The sequence below is a fragment of the Miniopterus natalensis genome, chromosome 12, assembly GCF_054644295.1.
Source record: "Miniopterus natalensis isolate mMinNat1 chromosome 12, mMinNat1.hap1, whole genome shotgun sequence".
NCBI lineage: Eukaryota > Metazoa > Chordata > Mammalia > Chiroptera > Miniopteridae > Miniopterus > Miniopterus natalensis.
The window spans coordinates 70412336-70430031 of NC_142092.1; the positions used below are offsets into that span (position 1 = coordinate 70412336).

General features: G+C 58.4%; 1 protein-coding gene across 1 annotated transcript; it reads left to right on the forward strand.

Annotated features, from left to right (window-relative positions):
• The first annotated feature begins 2842 nt into the window (after positions 1–2842).
• MYMK (myomaker, myoblast fusion factor) lies at positions 2843–11135 on the forward strand. Its single transcript, XM_016196672.2, has 5 exons — positions 2843–2977; positions 6884–6998; positions 7714–7862; positions 9624–9740; positions 10254–11135. Exons 1-5 carry the CDS (start codon positions 2843–2845, stop codon positions 10401–10403), a joined length of 666 nt encoding a protein of 221 aa, XP_016052158.1. The 3' UTR covers positions 10404–11135.
• The last annotated feature ends 6561 nt before the right edge of the window (positions 11136–17696 follow it).

Here is a 17696-nt window from a genome sequence, read left to right on the forward strand (position 1 = left end):
AAAGCAGGAGCAGGTGAGGTGGGGTGGGGGCGGGGACTGTTGAAGGCAGCTGGCAGGCAGGGGCCACTGGAGGGCGGGAAGGACAGGGGATGCCAGCGCACGTCTCCACTGGCTCAGAGCCTGCCCAGGTTGAGTGGGCTCCCAGCCCAGCCCGGTCCTGGCCCCCCCACCCTGTGCCTCCAGAGGCAGCAACACCCCCAGAGCAGCCAGCCTGTCTCTCCCACTCTGTCTCCTCCTCTCCCAGCTCCCCAGGCCAATCGCTTCCCCTGCTCCAGGGAGAACCGAGGGTCATTTCAGTCCTGTTCAGAGCTGGACGCCTTCCCCCAAGCCAGCTGGTCTGTCTCCAAGCGGCCAGGTCTCGGATGGGAGCCACATGTAGGCCACCCCCAACTCCATTCTGCACTCGGGCTCCCCACCTCGGACGGCAGCTAGCGAACCAGCCTTTCTACAGGGGCTCCTGGGGCTGCCCCAGGCCCAGCCACCTGTCTCCCCACTTGGTCCCTCCTCGGCCCCTTCCTCCTTAATCACCCAAACACATGTGCAACCACTCTGGCCTCCCCCCCCCTTCCTCCTGGTCCCTCCCCCGAGCTTACAGCCCTGGAGTTTACAGCTGCAACACACACACACTCATGCACAAAACCAACTGTGGAATGTGTTCCTGCTTCTGAGCAGGGTTTACTGCTCCAGAGAGTTCTCTGCTAGCACCTGACATCTAATCGCATTTCCTCCCCACACGTTTTCTACTCCTACTGGAAGCTGGGGCTGGGGCTGGGGCTGAGCAGGAGCTGCCAGGCGGAGAGGTGGGCAGGGATGATCACAGTGTCCGTGGCAGCTGAAAGGGGTCGCCTGCCTCTTACCCAGAGCCACACACACGGAGGATCTGGTTTCTCCATTTGGAAAGGGAACTGGGCTCCTAACTGCCAGACTGACATATGCAGCCCCCTCCCCCCTCCCTAGACTTTCATTCATTCTTTTAACAGTCATTCATTCAGCAGTGTTTGTTGAACACCTACCATGTGCCAAGCCCAGGCACCGAGGGAGAAGGCCGTGAGCTGGTCAGAGAGCCCAGTGGGATCGCAACCCGAGCAACCCCTCAGAGACAGCTCTGCAGTGGTGGGTGCTGGGGTGGGAGGGAGCGGGGCACCTGGGCTTGCCTGGTGGGGAGGGGAGCCTTCCCACAGAAATATGTTCTCGCAGGGAAGGTGGGGAGGCTGGGAGGAGGGGCAGGGTCTGAGAGTATGGTGGAGATGGGTGTGCAGCAGTGGGGGGAGCAGAGCAGGCCACAGATGGCTCAGTGGTCTCCTGAGAGCTTGGACCTCACCCCGAAGGCTGTGGGTACCATGGAAGGTACTTAGGAAGTAGAATGACATGAGCAGATGTACCAAGCAGCATCTTTCATCGCAAACAGCATAAAAGGGCTCCAGCCAACTTAAGACACAAATAAGATTTCTGGAAAGGTGTGAGGCGCTCCCAGAGGAAGGAGGGGGGAGCAGCAAGGCCTCAGGAGCCGGGGACGAGCAGAAGCCTCTCTCTGAGGCGCTGAGATATACCTGCACCACTCGGTCTCACTCCTGCTATTCCCACAGTCCAGACTCCAATTCCCCTGGGGGAACAGACTGGCGGCCTATCCACACAGTAGACTACTACTGGCCCATCCCCCACAATGTGGGCGGATCTCAGGGAGGTTCCAGGGAAAGAATCGAAAAAAGACAGCCCCCAAAGAATGCACACTCCACGATTCCACCTGTAGGAAGTTCTAGAACAGGCAAAGTCAGCAATCAGAACAGAGGCTGCCTCTGCCGCAGGGAGTCACTGCAAAGGACACGAAGGACACCCTGGGATGAGGGGTTACTGTGGTGGCCACCCACGGGTATGCACGTATCCAAAATCATCAAGCTGAAGGCTTCAAATCTGTGCATTTTGTCATATGTGACATCATTATATCATCATAAAAAAAAAAACTGAAACAGGAATAAAAACTGTTCTTTTGCTGACAACAAATAAGTAAATGAATCAGGCAATCAATTAATAAAGCAGTCAGTTCTGGGAGAGTCAGCCTGGATGGCTCACGCACTCCCATTGTTCCTTGGCCAGAGGATAAGGGGGCACCCTACCTGATAGTTCCCCCAAGACTTCTTCCAAGAAAGGAAGGTCAATTTTAGGAGGCTAACCAAGGAATGTTGAGAAGGCAAGCCTCAAGCCTCAGAGATACCCTGGTCTGTTTACTTCTGGTGTGAAACAATGTAACCAAGCAGAAAAGAATGTCAGTTTCACTAGTCTGGTCACCAAGGAAACCCAAGCCTGAAAAGAGCAGGCGAGTAAGAAAGAAGTACATGTGGGCTGGTAACACGTGAAACTTATCTACAAGGTCCTTCCAGTGTTTAGAATTGGCTAAACCTTGGGTTCTCTCACCTCTAGCTGCCCTGGACAGGTGACGGGAGCCCAAGTCCACTGATCCTCTCATTCTGGGCTCCCTAGTGCCCTGGGGAGAGAGCCGGGATGGAAAGTGGCTGGAAGCTGGAGATTGTACTCATGGGGACTTTCTCCTCCAAGGTTGTTGCCTCCAAAAAGAAGTACAGTATGGTCTCCTTGAATCAACAGCTCTGGCCTCTCAAAAAATAAAAATAAAAAAACCTGAGACAAGTGCTGATCACGTGATGCCTCAGCTGTTGGACCCTCTCCATGTGCTGCCCGACATGTGTGCTCAGATCCCCGCCTCCCTTCAGGGCATTTAAACCACAGCTGCCATCAGAGCCCCTCCTCCCTTTGGTTTTCCCTGTCCCGGGGACCCGGGAGGCCTGCACCCACCCCTCTCCCTAGCCAGTGCCTTCTTCCCTGGCCCATGGGGACGCTCATGGCCAAACTGCTCCTGCCCACCCTCAGCAGCCTGGCCTTCCTCCCTACCATCAGCATTGCTGCCAAGAGGCGGTTCCACATGGAGGCCATGGTTTATCTCTTCACCATGTTCTTCGTGGCGGTGAGTCTGGGCTGGGGGAGGACCTGTATGGGGCACTCTCCCACAGGCGGAGGAAAGGGGCTGTCTTCCCGCCACTTTCCTGTATTTCCCGATGAAGAAAGGTGATTTGGAGGTGAAAGAAAAAGCCCAGAGTCCAGGAGGGAGGGTTGGGGGAGACACTCCTTCCCTCTGGACCTCAGTTTCCCCGTTGGTGCCAGAAAATCACTCTGGGATTGGTGTGAGACCAAGCCCACCGTGGGCCAGGTTCAGTCCACTGAGGACAAGCCCTTTAGGGTGCCCCTTTCCTTGCCGCTGGCCAACTACTCAAGGCCACTGTGGCTCCAGCTTCCTCTCCTCCATCACTGTCCCAGCTATAAGATTAGGGCGGTGGAGCGGGGCGGAAGGAGTGAGCCAGGCCCAGGAAGGGGTTAGCGGGCTGTGGGGAATGAGCGGGCCGGGGGAGTCTCATTCCAGAATTCTGGAGCTGGCCCCGGCTCAGGAGGGCCTTGCTCGAGGGCTGCTCATCTCTCCTTCTTGGGGCTTGCGCGTCCGGATGAGCCTCTTAGCTTTCCCTCTCTCTTTGCCCGCCTCCCCCCGCCCTGTCTCCCTGTGGGTCTCTTACTGGTTTTCCCTGCATCTGATTTTCTCTCTGCATCTATCTTTTTTCTTTCTTTCTCTTGGTCCGTGTCTGGTTGTCTCTTACTTTCTGGAACTACATCCCCGTAGAATCTGCTCTTTCTAAATCTCTGGGTGCCTCCTCTAGCTTTGTTCCTCTGACCCTCCATGTGTCTCTGACTCCACTCATCCCTCTAGCTTCCATCTGTCTTTCTACTTAAGTAACTATCTATCTGATCAATCATCTATGTAGCTACCAACCTAATCAATCACCCACCTATTCACCTGTCATCTATCTACGTCTTAGTGCCTTCCTGCCTCCCTCTCTCTGCTCCCCTCTGAGTCCTCCCCTCCTCCCCCCGCTGGACTCGAAAAGTGGCTCCCCTCTCTCTTCCTTCGCCATCTTCCACCGGACCCCTCCTTCATTTCAGCCCAACTCCCCCGAGAAGCATGTGCTCCCTGACTCCTTGGCGGGGCACTGCCGGACGTGAGAAAGCACAAGCCTCCCACCCTGGGCCAGCCCCTGGCCCCCTCCCCGCAGCAGCAGGGCCTCTGTGGGCGGGCGTCAGGCCGTGCGGCGCAGCCCTGGGTGGTGAGGCCTGTGAGCACACGCGTGTGCTGGCCGACTCGTGTCCCCGTGTCGCGCCTGCATCCTGGCTGGCCTGCAAGGAGAGAAGCTGGGAGTTCATGTGGCCGGCACTCCCACAGGCAGCGGTGACCAGGGCAGGCTGGATCCTTTGATGGAATCGGGTTCCCTGCAGCTTGGGTCTCCACCTCTGGGTGAGAGGGACCTTAGCTACAATGGTGCTGACTAGGAGCCAGTGTCCAAGGTGGGGACTTGCTGGGTGCCGTATGCACACTGTCCTATTTGGTCTTCTCAGTGCCCCGTGAGCCTGGGGTTGTGACAGGCTTATTTGACAGATAATGAAACTGAGTCCCAGAGAGGCCAAGTCCCGTGTCCGGTAAGCACCAGACGCTCCTGAGCTGCGGGCTTATTCAAGGCATTTTGCTGATGCCAATCCAGTTGCTCCTCCCAAGGCCCCAGCTTGGGTGAGGGCCAGAAAGTCTATTAGAGGTGAGAAACGGAGGCACAGAGCAGACTCAGGGCTCCTCTGCGAATATGGGGGTCTCAGGGCCAGGGGGCGGAGCCGGGGGTCTCACCGCCCAGGCCCGTGATAGACCAGCCCAGGAAACCACAGGACCGTCAGGCCACCCTCCCTGCCCAGGCTGAGCTGGCCCCACAGCTGCCTCCCCACCACCCTCAGAGGCCCGCCCTGCCCCACCCTGCCCCACCCAGAGTGGCAGGGGCAGCTGCCTTCTGTGACAAATGTCCTCGGGCCTCAAAGCCACACTCTGCCCCTTTCTCTGGGAGCCGCTCGTGGCAGCATCGCAAGGTCTGCCTCCCACATGCCCCACCTGTGTTGACCCTCCCATGACAGTTGACATTTTCATGCTGGACACTGCGCTGTGTGCTCTGTCACACGGAGTCCCCTGGCTCACCCCACACAGCAGGTATTCTTGTCCCCATTTGACAGAAGGGGCCCTGAGCAGTCAGCCACTCGCCTGAGCTCACATGGCAAGGAGCTGTGAGGTTGGCTTGCAAAGGCTGTGTGTGCTCTCTCCCACCATGCCCACCCCTGCCGGTGCCCTCACTGGGCCAGGTCTGCCCGCTGCGCCCAAAGATGGAGGGAGGCCTCACCTGCCTTCCTGTCTAACAGAGAGGAACCAAGCAAGGGCCTGGTGAGGTGGCCCCTCCTGGAACCTGCTCTCTTTCAACTGCTCCAAACCCTGCCTCCCTGACCCTGCCCTTACATGGGAGACACTTGCTGAGCACCAATTGCAGGGAGCTGGGGTCACGGCCAGGATGAGACAGAGATTATTCCTGCTCTTGATGGGGGCAGGGCACAGACACTTCCCAGAATATCACAGTGATTAAGTCTGTTTCATACACTGTGATCGGTGCTACAATGGAGAGGCATGGGGTACAGAGACTGCAGACACGAGGCCAGGGTGAGGCTGAGGCCGATATAGTTCTAGAAGGAGAAGTGGGGAAGGAGAGCATCCATGTCGCTCATAGGGCCTGGCTCTACCTACAGAGCCATGGGGAGCAGTGTCCGCCTCCTTCCTCTCTCCCACAGGGATCTGAGCACCTTGATCAGACCCCACCTGAAGCTGCTCTCCCCAGCTACACAATCATGTCCACTGTTCACTTGCTGTCTTCTAGCCTCTTCTTTGCCAGCATCACTTCAAACGGTGCAGCATCCAGAGCTCAACACTGAATGGGTCTACAGGAACAGAGAGGAGCAGAACTGTCTCTCTCCCCCTTGTTTGGGACACCATAACTCTAATAATGCTTCTAGTTGCAATCAGTAAGAGCTCTGGACAGACCCCAGCTTGCTTCACTCACCAGGTGACCCCAGGTTTCCCGCTCGCCCTGGGCCATCCATCCGCCTCCAGACAGGCTGCTCTCCTGTCCGCCTCCTCCCTCCTGCCGAGCTGGGCCCATCAAGAGTCCATTGTGCCAGTTCCCAGCTTGTTTATGCCCATGGAACTTGTCAAAATAATTATGTCATGTAATTAAATATGACTTAAAATGATGAAATGTGTACACGAAAGGAGAGTTGTTTTCTGTTAGAAATAAGTTGACGGCTTTGAAAGTACTCCATACAGGAAAAACTGCTGTTAAATTAAATGTTGGGAGACAGATGGGCGACCCAGGATGCTGCGTTCGGCTTGTGCGCGGGGTGTTTGGGCCTTCCCGCACGTTAAAGGAACAGAAGCTGAAAGCTGGAGACCGGTGGTTCTCCCCACTGGCGGCATAAGCACCAGCCCAAAACCCTGCATAAAACACAGATCTCTGACCCAACCCCGGCCTGCTGAGTCAGGCACCCTCAGGGATGCCCAGAAACCTAAGTCTCCACGAGCCCCCGGGCGTTCTCATGCCCACTCAGGTCTGAGAAATTCCACTGTGGGGTAGCCTAGTCATCAGAGGGGTAAATTGTGGGAGGAAAGGCCCCCCAGGGCCCTGAAGAGCAGACTGGCACCACACATTGACCTCACATCCAAAGGTTAGTGAAAGGGGGCCCAGGGACGGGCTCTCAGTGAGCCTGGTGTGGAGGGGACCTCTGCAGACTCCATCTGAGTGACACCCAGGCCCTGGCCACAGACCCGCTGAGGGCAGCAGTGCCCCCATTTTACAGATGGAGCCATGAAGGGGCTTTGCCCAGGGTCTCACAGCCGGGGAGTGGCCTGGCTGACCGCGGGCACGGCTCCGGGCCGCCCACCGCCCTGACCGCCTGTGCTTCCCCGCAGCTCTTCCACGCCTGCCACGGGCCCGGCCTGTCCGTGCTGTGCTTCGTGCGCCACGACACCCTGGAGTACTTCAGCGTCTACGGCACGGCGCTCAGCATGTGGGTCTCGCTGATGGGTGAGTGGCCCCCTCGCAGCCCAGCCTCGCCAGGGCCCGTCCCCCCCACCCGCCTGCCCGCAGACTCTGCTCCCCACCCTCACTCTGAAACCCCCTCTCCTGGGCTTCAGGGCCGACGCCGCTCTCTGACGCACGGGGTCCCATTTCCCACATCCTTTTAAAATGACACACTCGACAAAGGCTGGTTGTGACTTCACCTGGAGGAAGGGGGAGTCAGAGCGCCCCGCCTCCAGGTCCTTCTCCTGGAGAACCCCTGTCCCAGCTCAGGCCCTGCCCCGAGACCTGTTCACACACAAACACACACAACTGTCAGCTCAGTTTGGGTGGAAATGGGCTCATTCCGCAGCTCTTTTTCACTTAGGGTTGTCTCATGACAATGTCAGGGCTCAGTCCCCCTTCCACGGGGCTCCCCAGGTCTCTGTGTCTGTGTGCCCTCCCCCTGGTGGTCCCATGGAATGGTGTCACTTGGACTCTGTGTGCTGAGCTGTCCATTAAAGCAGCTTCCCACCAGCATAACCCGAGCCACTGTGTCCATGGGCAAGTGGCAGCTGGAAGTCAGACCTCTGCGTGGCCAGGCTGGGCCCAGGGTCTCGCTGGCTGCGGGGATACCAGCCACACCCGGGCCCCTAAGGGGTGCCTGGGGGTTGGGGAGCAGTGGCCCGGAGGAGCGAGGGGGCCACTCAGCTCTCCCAATCTCTCTCCCCGGCCCCTCTAGCACTAGCCGATTTTGACGAACCCAAGAGGTCAACCTTTGTAATGTTTGGCGTCCTGACCATTGCCGTCCGGATCTACCACGACCGCCGGGGCTACGGGGTGTACTCGGGCCCCATCGGCACAGCCGTCCTCATCATCGCGGCCAAGTGGGTGCGTACTGTGTGGCCCTCCACAGACGGGACCCCTCCCTGACTGCCTCCGCTTACCTCCCCTCATGGGCAGGCAGACTGGACACAGCTTCGGCTAAAACACATAGAAAATGACCCTCAGGCACCCCAGGCACGCAGATCCGGTTTGTATCATGTCTATAACTCACTAACTCTGGAACTAAGCCAGTTACTGACCGTCTCTGCCTCAGTTTCCATATTTGTAAAGTGGGCATTCCAGTAACAGTCCGGTACCCACCTCATAGGGTTGGTTCAAAGATAACACACCTTAAAAATGGGCACAGAACTGGCTCCTAACGTGCTCAACAAGTGGGGGCTACTTATTCGTGAAGAGAACGGCTGCTTTGGAGATGCAACATCATTGAGGATGACCTGAGGGCTTCCTGGAGGAGATGGCATTCGGCTTGGCTCTAATGAGAAGGGAGGGTGTAGTGTGAGGCTGACAGGGAGATGGACCTGCTCGTGAGTACTGAGGTGGCCTGAGCAGGAGTGTCCAACACTGATGGTCTTTCACTGGCACCCAGAGGCCTGACACCCACGAGGCCCTTTACACATGGTCCCCAGGCCTCCCTGTACCCTCTGTCATTCCAGGGCCCTCCTAGCTGCAAGGACCAAAACCCACTCAGACCAGCCCAAGCTAAAGAGGGACACTGCTGCGGCAGGATGGGCCCGGGGCCGTTCCTGGGTCCCCAGAGCAGGGAAGGGGCTGAGCCTGGCAGGGAGCAGAACCCAGGCCTGGGATACAGTAGGGTAGCACTCAGGGAAGAGGCTCGGGCTGGGCAGGTGGTGCAGGCCCATTTTACAGACTCAGGAGGGTAAATAAAGTTTTGATGGCGAGCTTTCCAAACATACCTGCTCCTCTGCACCCCCAGGAGTTGAAGCTTTATTTTGGTTCATGAAGAAAGCAAGCACGGGAGGGACCAGCAAGTTAACAAGAAGTCCCGCAGAAGGGCCCAAGGCCAGGCCTTGACTTTTGCAGCAGCAGGAGGGTCTCCCCGCTCCCTCTTGGGGAAGTGCAGCTGGCCCCGGGCTGACCCAGGAGGCCCTCGAAGCGAAGCGGCTGTGAGTGGAGAGGAAGTGTGCTGGGTCCGACTTGTCTGGACTGAGGAAGGACCGGTTAGGGAACATGCTGGAATGCATAAACAGAGAGCTCTGGGCTCTGACAATGCGCTCACCCCAGCAGGAAGCAGGATAAAGGCTCCTTGTTCTGGCCTGGAGGGCTGCGCCTCCCATAGCTCTTGGCCAGCTCGGAATCTGGGCTGCATGTGAATCAGCCAGAAGAGCAGTCACTTGCTGGTGTCCCCACTAAGTGCCACAGGGACTTCCACGGCCCTCAGGCTGTGGGTCTGGCCACGGGAACTGAGAGGGCTGCCTGGCTCCCTACATCTGGGGCTCAACTTGTGTTTTCTAGGCCATTTAACGTGGAGTTTATTTTGGATTTTCAAGGACAGTTGTTTCCAGGAAGGAGGGGGCATTCTTCTCTCGGACGCTCATCCCTTCTTGAGCAGAAGTGTGTGACAGGGGCTGCACAGGGTCAGGACAGGGCATGACCTCTGGCAGGTGCAGGACTGGCTGGATGACAGTGGGCACCGCATGCATGTCAGGGTGTCTCCCTGAGCCCCATCTCCTGCCTGAGGATGACGGGGTGTGAGTGCCCAGGGCCAGCTCTCCCTTGGGTTCGGGGCTCCCACTCCTGAACGGACACTGTGACCTAAGAGCTTTCCGGTTGCCACTGTCCCCGCAGCTGCAGCAGATGAAGGAGCGGAAGGGCCTGTACCCCGACAAGAGTGTCTACACCCAGCAGATAGGCCCCGGCCTCTGCTTTGGGGCCCTGGCCCTGATGCTGCGCTTCTTCTTTGAGGTACCCTGGTGGAGGGGCAGGGGGTGGGGAGAGTGGTGGGTCCGCAAGAGCCCACTTTACAGGGCCAAACCCTCCCAGGCAGGTGTCGGGCGCCTCCCACATCCCTGGCAACACTGGCAACGTGCAGAGAACCTGCCTCTGAGATGAGATGCATAGCCCAGAAGGGGCCTGGGGCTGGAGCCCACAGCTGGAGGGAGCGAGGGGTGGGGGAGAGAGAGGGAGGAGGCAGGGGTGGGGCTGAGGGGTGGGGGAGAGAGCGGGAGAGAGAAGAGCCTCAGCTTCCTTGTCAGAGGCCCAGCAAATGGCTCGGACCCTCAGGGGAGACCACTTTGGCTGGACAGTGAGGGGAAGCCAGACTCCCAAGGACAAGTGAGGGGTCAGGGAGGAGCCTATGTCAGTGGCAGGTGCCAGGCACACAGTGGAGGCACCGAACATGCAGGGAAGGGGGCTTGGAGAGGAGATGAGCTTCGGAGACAGGGTTGAAGCCACAGACTGACACCGCCCTCCCCGCAGGATTGGGATTACACCTATGTCCACAGCTTCTACCACTGCGCCCTGGCCATGTCCTTCATCCTGCTGCTGCCCAAGGTCAACAAGAAGGCGGGAAGCCCGGGACCCCCGGCCAAGCTGGATTGCTCCACCCTGTGCTGTGCCTGTATCTGACTGCACCCCCACCCTGCCTCTAGGTCCCCTCCGGCCCCATCTGGTGCCTGGCGCACTCTCCTGTCCTCCCCCAGCCCGGAGTGTCCAGAAGAAACTCTGTCCTAATTTTCTGAAGGTCCCAGGGACTCGGGAAGCACCTCTTTGCCAAGGGCTTCCTGAAAACCCACTTACTAAGTTTCTATTGGGTGCTAAGCACCGTGCTGGGAAAAAAAGAAGTGTCCCCCTGCTCCTAGGCTCGGGCATGGCTGACCGTGTGCGGGAGCCTGGAGCCGCCTGGGCTCTCCACCTCCCGTCCCTCTCCCCCCAGGAGGCCCAGCGCCGTCCCAGCCGCAGAGCGGTTCTGCCCATCGCAGGGTCTCGGGTCCTCCCCACGCCATCTGTTTGCTCCAGGAAACTGGTGTCACCACTTCTGTCCTATGTCCCCGGGTTCTGAGCATGCCCATTTAGGCAGCCGGGGCCAGCTGGGTGATCACCCTGGGCCAGTTCTGTCCTGGCCTCAGCCTGCCTGCCCCATGGCCATCCCTCCAGCTGGGTCCCTAAATCAAGTGTTTTGATGACAATAACCAATAAGAAGCACCTCGATTTATTGACCTGACTGGGAGCCCCAGCGAGTGCCCATTTCTGTCCTCTGAGCCCTCTGCCCTGCTTCCAGCCCTGCCTGGGCTCCTCAGCGTGGGAAGGCGGGTCTGGGTGCGGGGACCTTGAGCAGAGGCTGGTGGCAGCCCACAGCTGGGCTCGAGGGGAGGTCAGCCTGCTCCGGTCCGGAGCCTGTCTGCACCGGGCCCCGGGGGGTGGCGGGAGCTGGCCTCCCAGACATCACCTCACAAACCTGAGCCTCCCCGTGGTTCAGCCCACCCCGACTTCCCGAATGATCCAGGCACATCTGTCAGGCAGGAAGTTGCCTACACCTGTCTGGGGCCTGTTTGTGTTTCCAGACCGTGCAGTTACCCACATCCATCCCACCGCGGGGGACGGCCCGCTATTTGTCCAAAAGTCACCTCTCTCATGCCTTAGGGGGCCGGGAGAGAGCTGGCTTCAGCACCTGGGCCTGGGGACAGTATGGCCCCTTGGCCAGCCCCCACCCCCCCCACGTCTGTCAGCTCCCTGACCACCCAGAGGTCCTGTGTCTCGGGCCCTAGACACCCACAGCCTGGCACTGGCTCAGCACCTTTCTGTCCCCATGGTCTGTAAATGACAGGGCTGCCCATGCTCGGCGCTTAGGACCCTCACCAAGCTCATTTTCCAGCTGAGGAAGCTGGGGCTCCACAGCTTCAGGGCCATCCACCCAGGCCTGTCCCCATCATAGGGCCGAAGGCACAGGACACGGCAGGGGCCTCTCTCCATCCCCTCCTCCCAGGAGGAAGAGAGGGGCAGGTGCTGCTCCCATTGGCTGCAGGTCTGATTGGGGGGTGTGCACACATGTACACGCACATGCACACACCATGAAGAGACAGTGCACCACAGAGTCTTCCCCTCTGGCCGGGGGACACTCACAGATCACAGCACCGGGCTGTAAGCAAAGGGGAGACTCTGGGGCCCTGTGGGGTAACCAGGGGACATTACTCCGTAAACAGGCATCTGCAAGGTGCCCATCACCTCCCCCCAACTCCCTCTGCCCTATCCCCTCCCTCCCCCACCGCCCCCTTGCCGCCCCCCCACCCCAGTGAGCACGCCCGGCTCCCACCTCTGTGGCAGCGCATGGAAAGTTGGAAGCAGCGGGATGCTCCCAAGCAGGGAGGCGGTGAGGGCCCTGCCAAGCGCGTAAGGGCCGCGCTAACAGGCTGCTCACTGTGGCCGTGCTGATTTATGAGGCTGTCTGGGAGCCCAGCCAAGTCTGTAAGTCATGGACAATTAGGAGGCGCGCTCCAGCCCTCAGCCCGGCCGCCTCTCGCCTCCAGGCCGGCCCCTCCCCTCCCGGGCAGGTCTGGCCCCTACAGGGACCCCTCGGAGAGGCCCAGGGTGGGCCCCTGAGCCCACTTTGCAGATGAGGACACTGAGGGTCAGCATGTAGGCAGCTGGCCCCCTTCCCCTGGCCACTGGCCACTGAGTTGGTGGCCGTGCCCAGGGCCTGGCCAGTCATCCCAAAAGCATGTTCGTCTGGCTCAAAGGACCACTTTGACTTCGTGGGGGCTCTACCCGAGGGCCAGGAGGGGAGTGCCTGGGAGAGGGACCAGAAAAGGAGGAGGCCACCCAGAATGGCCACCTCGATACCTCAAGGCCAACCAGGAAGAAGTGTCACGGCCTTCAGACCGAAACACCTCTGAATCCCAGTGTCATCCCGCCCTGGGGTCTTTGTGTCCCTGGAATCTGAGATGCACGGCACCTGGTGCCAGGAAGGGCTCCTGAGCCATCCTGACCCACCTTACGCTCCTGACAATCGGATCTCCCTCCACCCAGGCTTGATGGGGGCCTGGGGACCCCTGAGTCCTGGGGTTTCCGTGCGTGAGCGCCCGAAACGCTGTCCTCGGCGTTTCCAGAGCCCAGAGCAGGGCCGCGCTGAGCGCCGGCTGTGACCGAGACGAAGGTGCTCGGGCATCCAGTGCTGCGGCCACTCTGTGCGTGGCTCCGGAGCATCGGAAACGTGGCTGGTGCAACGGAGGAGCTGAGTCTTTACACGTGCGTTGCTTTTAACCAATTTAGATTTAAATAGCTACACGTGTAGGGTTGCAGATACATTATAGAATGCCTAGTTGCTTTGAACTTCAGATAAACAACAGATCACGTTTTTGCCTAAGCTGGTGTCATACTTGGGGAACCTTGCCTGAGACACACCACAAAGTGATCACTGTGCACCTGAAATGTAATGGCTCCGGCGTCCTGTATTCCATCGGGCAGCCCCACCAGTGGCCGGTGGCCACCGCCTGAGCCATCACAGCTGCAGGAAACAAATGGATGGGCTGTTCCCTGGACATGTGGGTTGGGGACCCTGGGTTAAACGAAGTGACCCAGGCGGAGGTGCTGCTGGGCCCAGTTCTGGTGGTGGCCTTACTCCGGGGACACAGGAAGGGGAAGGAGGCACAGGATGGTGGCCTCACCCGTGGATCTTGTCTGAACCAGGGAAGGGGGACACACAGGCCCTGCAATAGGGTCCCTGGGCCTGCAGAGCAAGGAGCAGAATCCACCAATGCCCTGGCCTGGCCACACATGTGCCCGTGCCCAGCACACACCCCCTCCCGCACACAGGCTCGGAGCCCGGCGGGGGGAGGGCGCCGCACACCTCCGGCAGCCCAAACGGAGAAGTATTATAAACATTTACAACAACTAGACAAAACAGTCTATTGTAGCGGCCCCTCCGCCTCCCCCACCCAGCCAGGGTGAGGTTGGCATGGCAGGGGGAGCCCTGGGCCCCCGCCAGGACGGCCTCCGTTTGCACAGCGGAGGTGTTTTCGTCTGAGGGCAGTCTGCGCTGTGGCCTTTGTCTGCTACTGAAATTTCCTGTCTGTTACTCTCTTCTCCAGTAAGACCATCTGAAACCCAAAACTTTTATTGCCCCTTTTAAAAAGGCTTTACAGCTCCCCATCCACCTCATACGGCGCTGGAGCTGCTATTGTAGTTAGGGGAGCGCTGGGCTGGGCGCTGCAGCCACAGGGCCTTGGCGGGAGGAGCCCGGGAAAGCGGGGCCAGGTATGTGGGCAAGACGTCGGCAGGAAGCCCCGGGGGCGTGAGTCTGGCTCGCTGGTTAGCTGATTAGCTGGTTAACAAAGCTAGGTGAGCAACAGGGCCAGCCACAGTGGGTCACCTGCCCTGTGGGGACCTGGCTGCCGTCCTGGCTGCCCCCTCACTGCTTGGGGCCCCCAGGGCCTGCATCTTCCCCCCGGTTTCCTCACCTTTGACTGGGAACAGCAGCCTCAGGCCCATTAGGGTGAATTAAACCAGAGGGAGGCTAGACTGGAAAGTTCTTGGGAGAGTGAAAAAGGCAGACAAGGGAGCAGGAGGCCAGGGCCAGGGGGTGGAGGGTCAGGTCTCCAGGTGCAGAAACAGACCTGGGAGCCAGGCAGGCTTAGGGCTCAGTTTTTCCTTTAGGGCTATAGGCAAGCTCCCTGAGTTCTCCCAGTTTTCTCAGCCTCAGTTTCCCCGTTTGCAATAGTGCCCACCTCACATGCGTGTTACCAAGGTTAAATAAGAAAATTGCATACAAAGCACTTGACACCATGTTTTTATAAATGGCATTTTTTAAAAATAGCATCATTATTATTTTCATGATCGGTGGTCATGGGCAAGCAAGCAAGTTTCTAGAATGTCGCAGAAGGGTCCTCACCACCAGGGGATATTCACCCCAGCTATGGCACCAAATACCCCCATTTGCAAAATGCTTAAACCAAGTGTTTGTTACAGACTAAGGAATTAAGCAAAGAAGGCTGCCTGGTAGAGGCAGGTTTGAGACTAAAACTAGAAAAGCAAAGCAGACTGAACCATGTGAGCCTGCAGAAGCCTAACAAGGTGGGCAAAATTCACGAAAGAGACCAGAGGATGCTACCTGCAGGAGGGACAATGAACCAGGAGGGGGCAGAGGGAAGGAGCATGAGGAGAGAGGGTGACACTGAGAGAGAATGGGCTGTGGCATAGACAAGGCTGGCTGGCAGACTCTCGCCAGCCCTTGGGCTCCCGCGTGGTACAAAGAGTGGTGGCCAGGTGGCACCCAGAGATACAGCAGCCCAGCGGATCTCAGCCTCGGTCCCCAGCGTACCAGGGAGGGGTGTTGAGGTAAACTGTCACCAGTGGTCACAGCCCAAAGCTTTGGAACGGCTGACTAGTTTTGTAAAATAGTATAAAGTCAAGGTCACCCCAGTTTCTTTGGTCCCTTGCTCCCCTGAATGCTTTGCAGAGTGGGAGAAACAGGGACAGGTTCACCCAGAGGGTAGCAAGCTTCATACACGCCAACTTCATGCCCAGCGGGGCCAGGAGACTTTTGACACCCTCTGCAGTCAGAAAGCTCAGCACTGGCTGGGCCATCCCAATCTGCACTGTGCTCCCCAAGCTCACAGAACAAATGGATGTCTTGGTAAGGGCAGGCTCGTCACTCTTTAAAAAGCCCACTGGCTAGTCAGTGACCTCAGAAGCTTTAGTCTTGACCTCTTGCTGATCTGTGCACCAGGAGCAGGATAGAGGGGCTGGCTCTGGAGTGCCCACTCCCCAGGGCTGTGCAACCTTGGACAGCCTTCAGCTCCCTACACCTCCAGAAGTAGGGACCTCTGCTTATCCTGCTGAGGCCATTCGATGAGACAATGGAGGTGACAGTGTAACCGGAAGCAAGATTCAACTGCCTGCCAACAGGAAAGCCAAATTCGTGGCACAGATGCTAGTGAAAAAGGAAAGTGGTTTATTCAAGTGCTGGACACCTGAGAAATGGGTGACTCTTGTTGGAAAGCCCATCTTAGCACCTCAGTGCAGGCAGAGGCTTTTATAAGGAGGGAGAGAGAAAGCACAACAAAGAAATAAAAGGGGGTGTTGAAAAGTTCTCCAAGTGCAGGCCAGCACAGTCCATTCTGATAAGGACCTTGAAACTGGTCAAGTGATGGTCTGGTGTGCACCATCCTGGTCTTCATCACCCTGGTTTTACAGTTGAAAGTCAGCAGATCTCACAGACTGAAGGTCAGAGTTAGTTCCTAGGATTCTGTTACAGACGTGCTGTTGATCTTCAAGCTGCGTATTAGTCAGAGTGTCATTTACAGAAACAATACCAAAAGAATGGGGGCGTGCACTTCCCCAGTCTTACAATAGCACCTCACCCATGGGCCCCAGTGCAGAGAAGCTGTGTTGGCTCAGGAAGGCCAGCAGAGGTGCATGGGACCCTCCATCCCACAAGCAAACCAGTGCCATATTGTCAAGCAGCTGTCTCATACAGGGTGAGAGCACGAATTCTGTATCACCCACCCACTCACACTGTGGGGAAGCAGATGATGACAGCTCTGTCCAGCCCTCAGGGAGCCCCATTAGCCTGGAAAGCTGAGATCTCCACCCAGGAGGCAGCCAGCAGATGGCTGTGACCACCCCAGGTTCAGGGCCATGATGGGTAGGCCTGACTCTCTGCCCTGAAGGCCACAGGGAAGGAAGAGGTGAGGTCCTAGGAACTGCGTGTCCAGCCCCGTTGCTCCCTTCTCTCCCTTCTGAGAACTTAGGCCTTTCATGCCTTCATTGGGTTTTGTTTTCCTAACAGCTCGGCTAACAGGAGGCGGCAGGCTGAGGGCCCCAGTCAGAGCCAGGCTATCGGGTAGCTGCGGCCACATCTGGAAGATGTTTGGCAGAGCCCCTGCCCCCCCCTCCACCGCAGCAACAGGCCTCAAAGCAGCAGCTGATAAGCGCCTGCTGCCGGCTGGGACTCCGGGAAGCTGCGGGCCTCAGACCAACAGCCCTGACTTCCAGGGGTGGGGGAGGAGGGCAGAGGCCTCCAGCCAGTTCCAGAAGTCCTATCATGACAGAATCCAAGATGAGGGGACAGAAGGTGCCCTCAGAGGCCAGTGAGGGCTGGTTCATTTCTCCTGAAAACTCCTGCTCGTCTCCTATGGGCCTCAAGACGCCCATGTCCTACGAATCGTCATGATCACCCCCGTGACAGATTTCACAGCCTGAAGGGGCTCTCACACCTGTGGCCACGTGCTCACCCCAACTCATCGTGGCCATCCTGGCTGCCCCATTACACAGGTGGGAAAACTGAGGATCGATGAAGTGTGGGTGAGCCTGAGATCCTGCACAGAGGGAGCTGAGACTTGGCCCCGTTTGGCTGGGGCTTCCTAGTCCTGTGCGCTGTGCTCTGCCACTCATGGCCCCTCATGGCCCCTCATGGCCCCTCGTGTCCTGCTTTCCAAAGGCACAGAGACAAGTCCACTGTGGGCCATCCAAGCCCCTGGTGCTGTGTCTGTTGTGCCACTCAGGGGACGTGGCTGCTGGGTTTGTGGCTCCAGCAGCGCAGCGCTGACCCTCTCGCTGCCCAGGGGCATGAGTGACCAGGCAGGCGGCCGCCGGCAAGTAAGGCAGAGCGTGGGTCAGATGAGGGTTGTGAAGGCCCCGTGCCTCCGGACGCTTCTGCGCACTGCTCCGTGGGCCCTGGCTCGGGGCCCATCATCACCTCCTGGGACAGGCGCTGGGCTGCCTCACTTTGATTTCCATAGCAGTGTCTTCTTTCTCCATTGCAGATAAGGGTTTTTAAGCGATCCCTGTTCCTGGTTTCTAACTGGTCCCGGGGTCAGTCACTTTCCAAGTGAGTTGAGATTTGCTTTCTGCCCCGTGGGAGTCCGCAAAGCAGGTTTGCTCTTCATGAGCCGCCCGAGTCCCTCAAATCAAGCCCGTTGGTCT

What these genes read in the sequence shown, in the direction of transcription:
- MYMK (XM_016196672.2), top strand. Translation starts at nt 2,843, where the DNA reads ATGGGGACGCTCATGGCCAAACTGCTCCTGCCCACCCTCAGCAGCCTG. An exon ending in TCACCATGTTCTTCGTGGCG is followed by an intron (nt 2,978 to 6,883) that starts GTGAGTCTGGGC and finishes GCTTCCCCGCAG; the next exon opens with CTCTTCCACGCCTGCCACGG. An exon ending in CATGTGGGTCTCGCTGATGG is followed by an intron (nt 6,999 to 7,713) that starts GTGAGTGGCCCC and finishes CGGCCCCTCTAG; the next exon opens with CACTAGCCGATTTTGACGAA.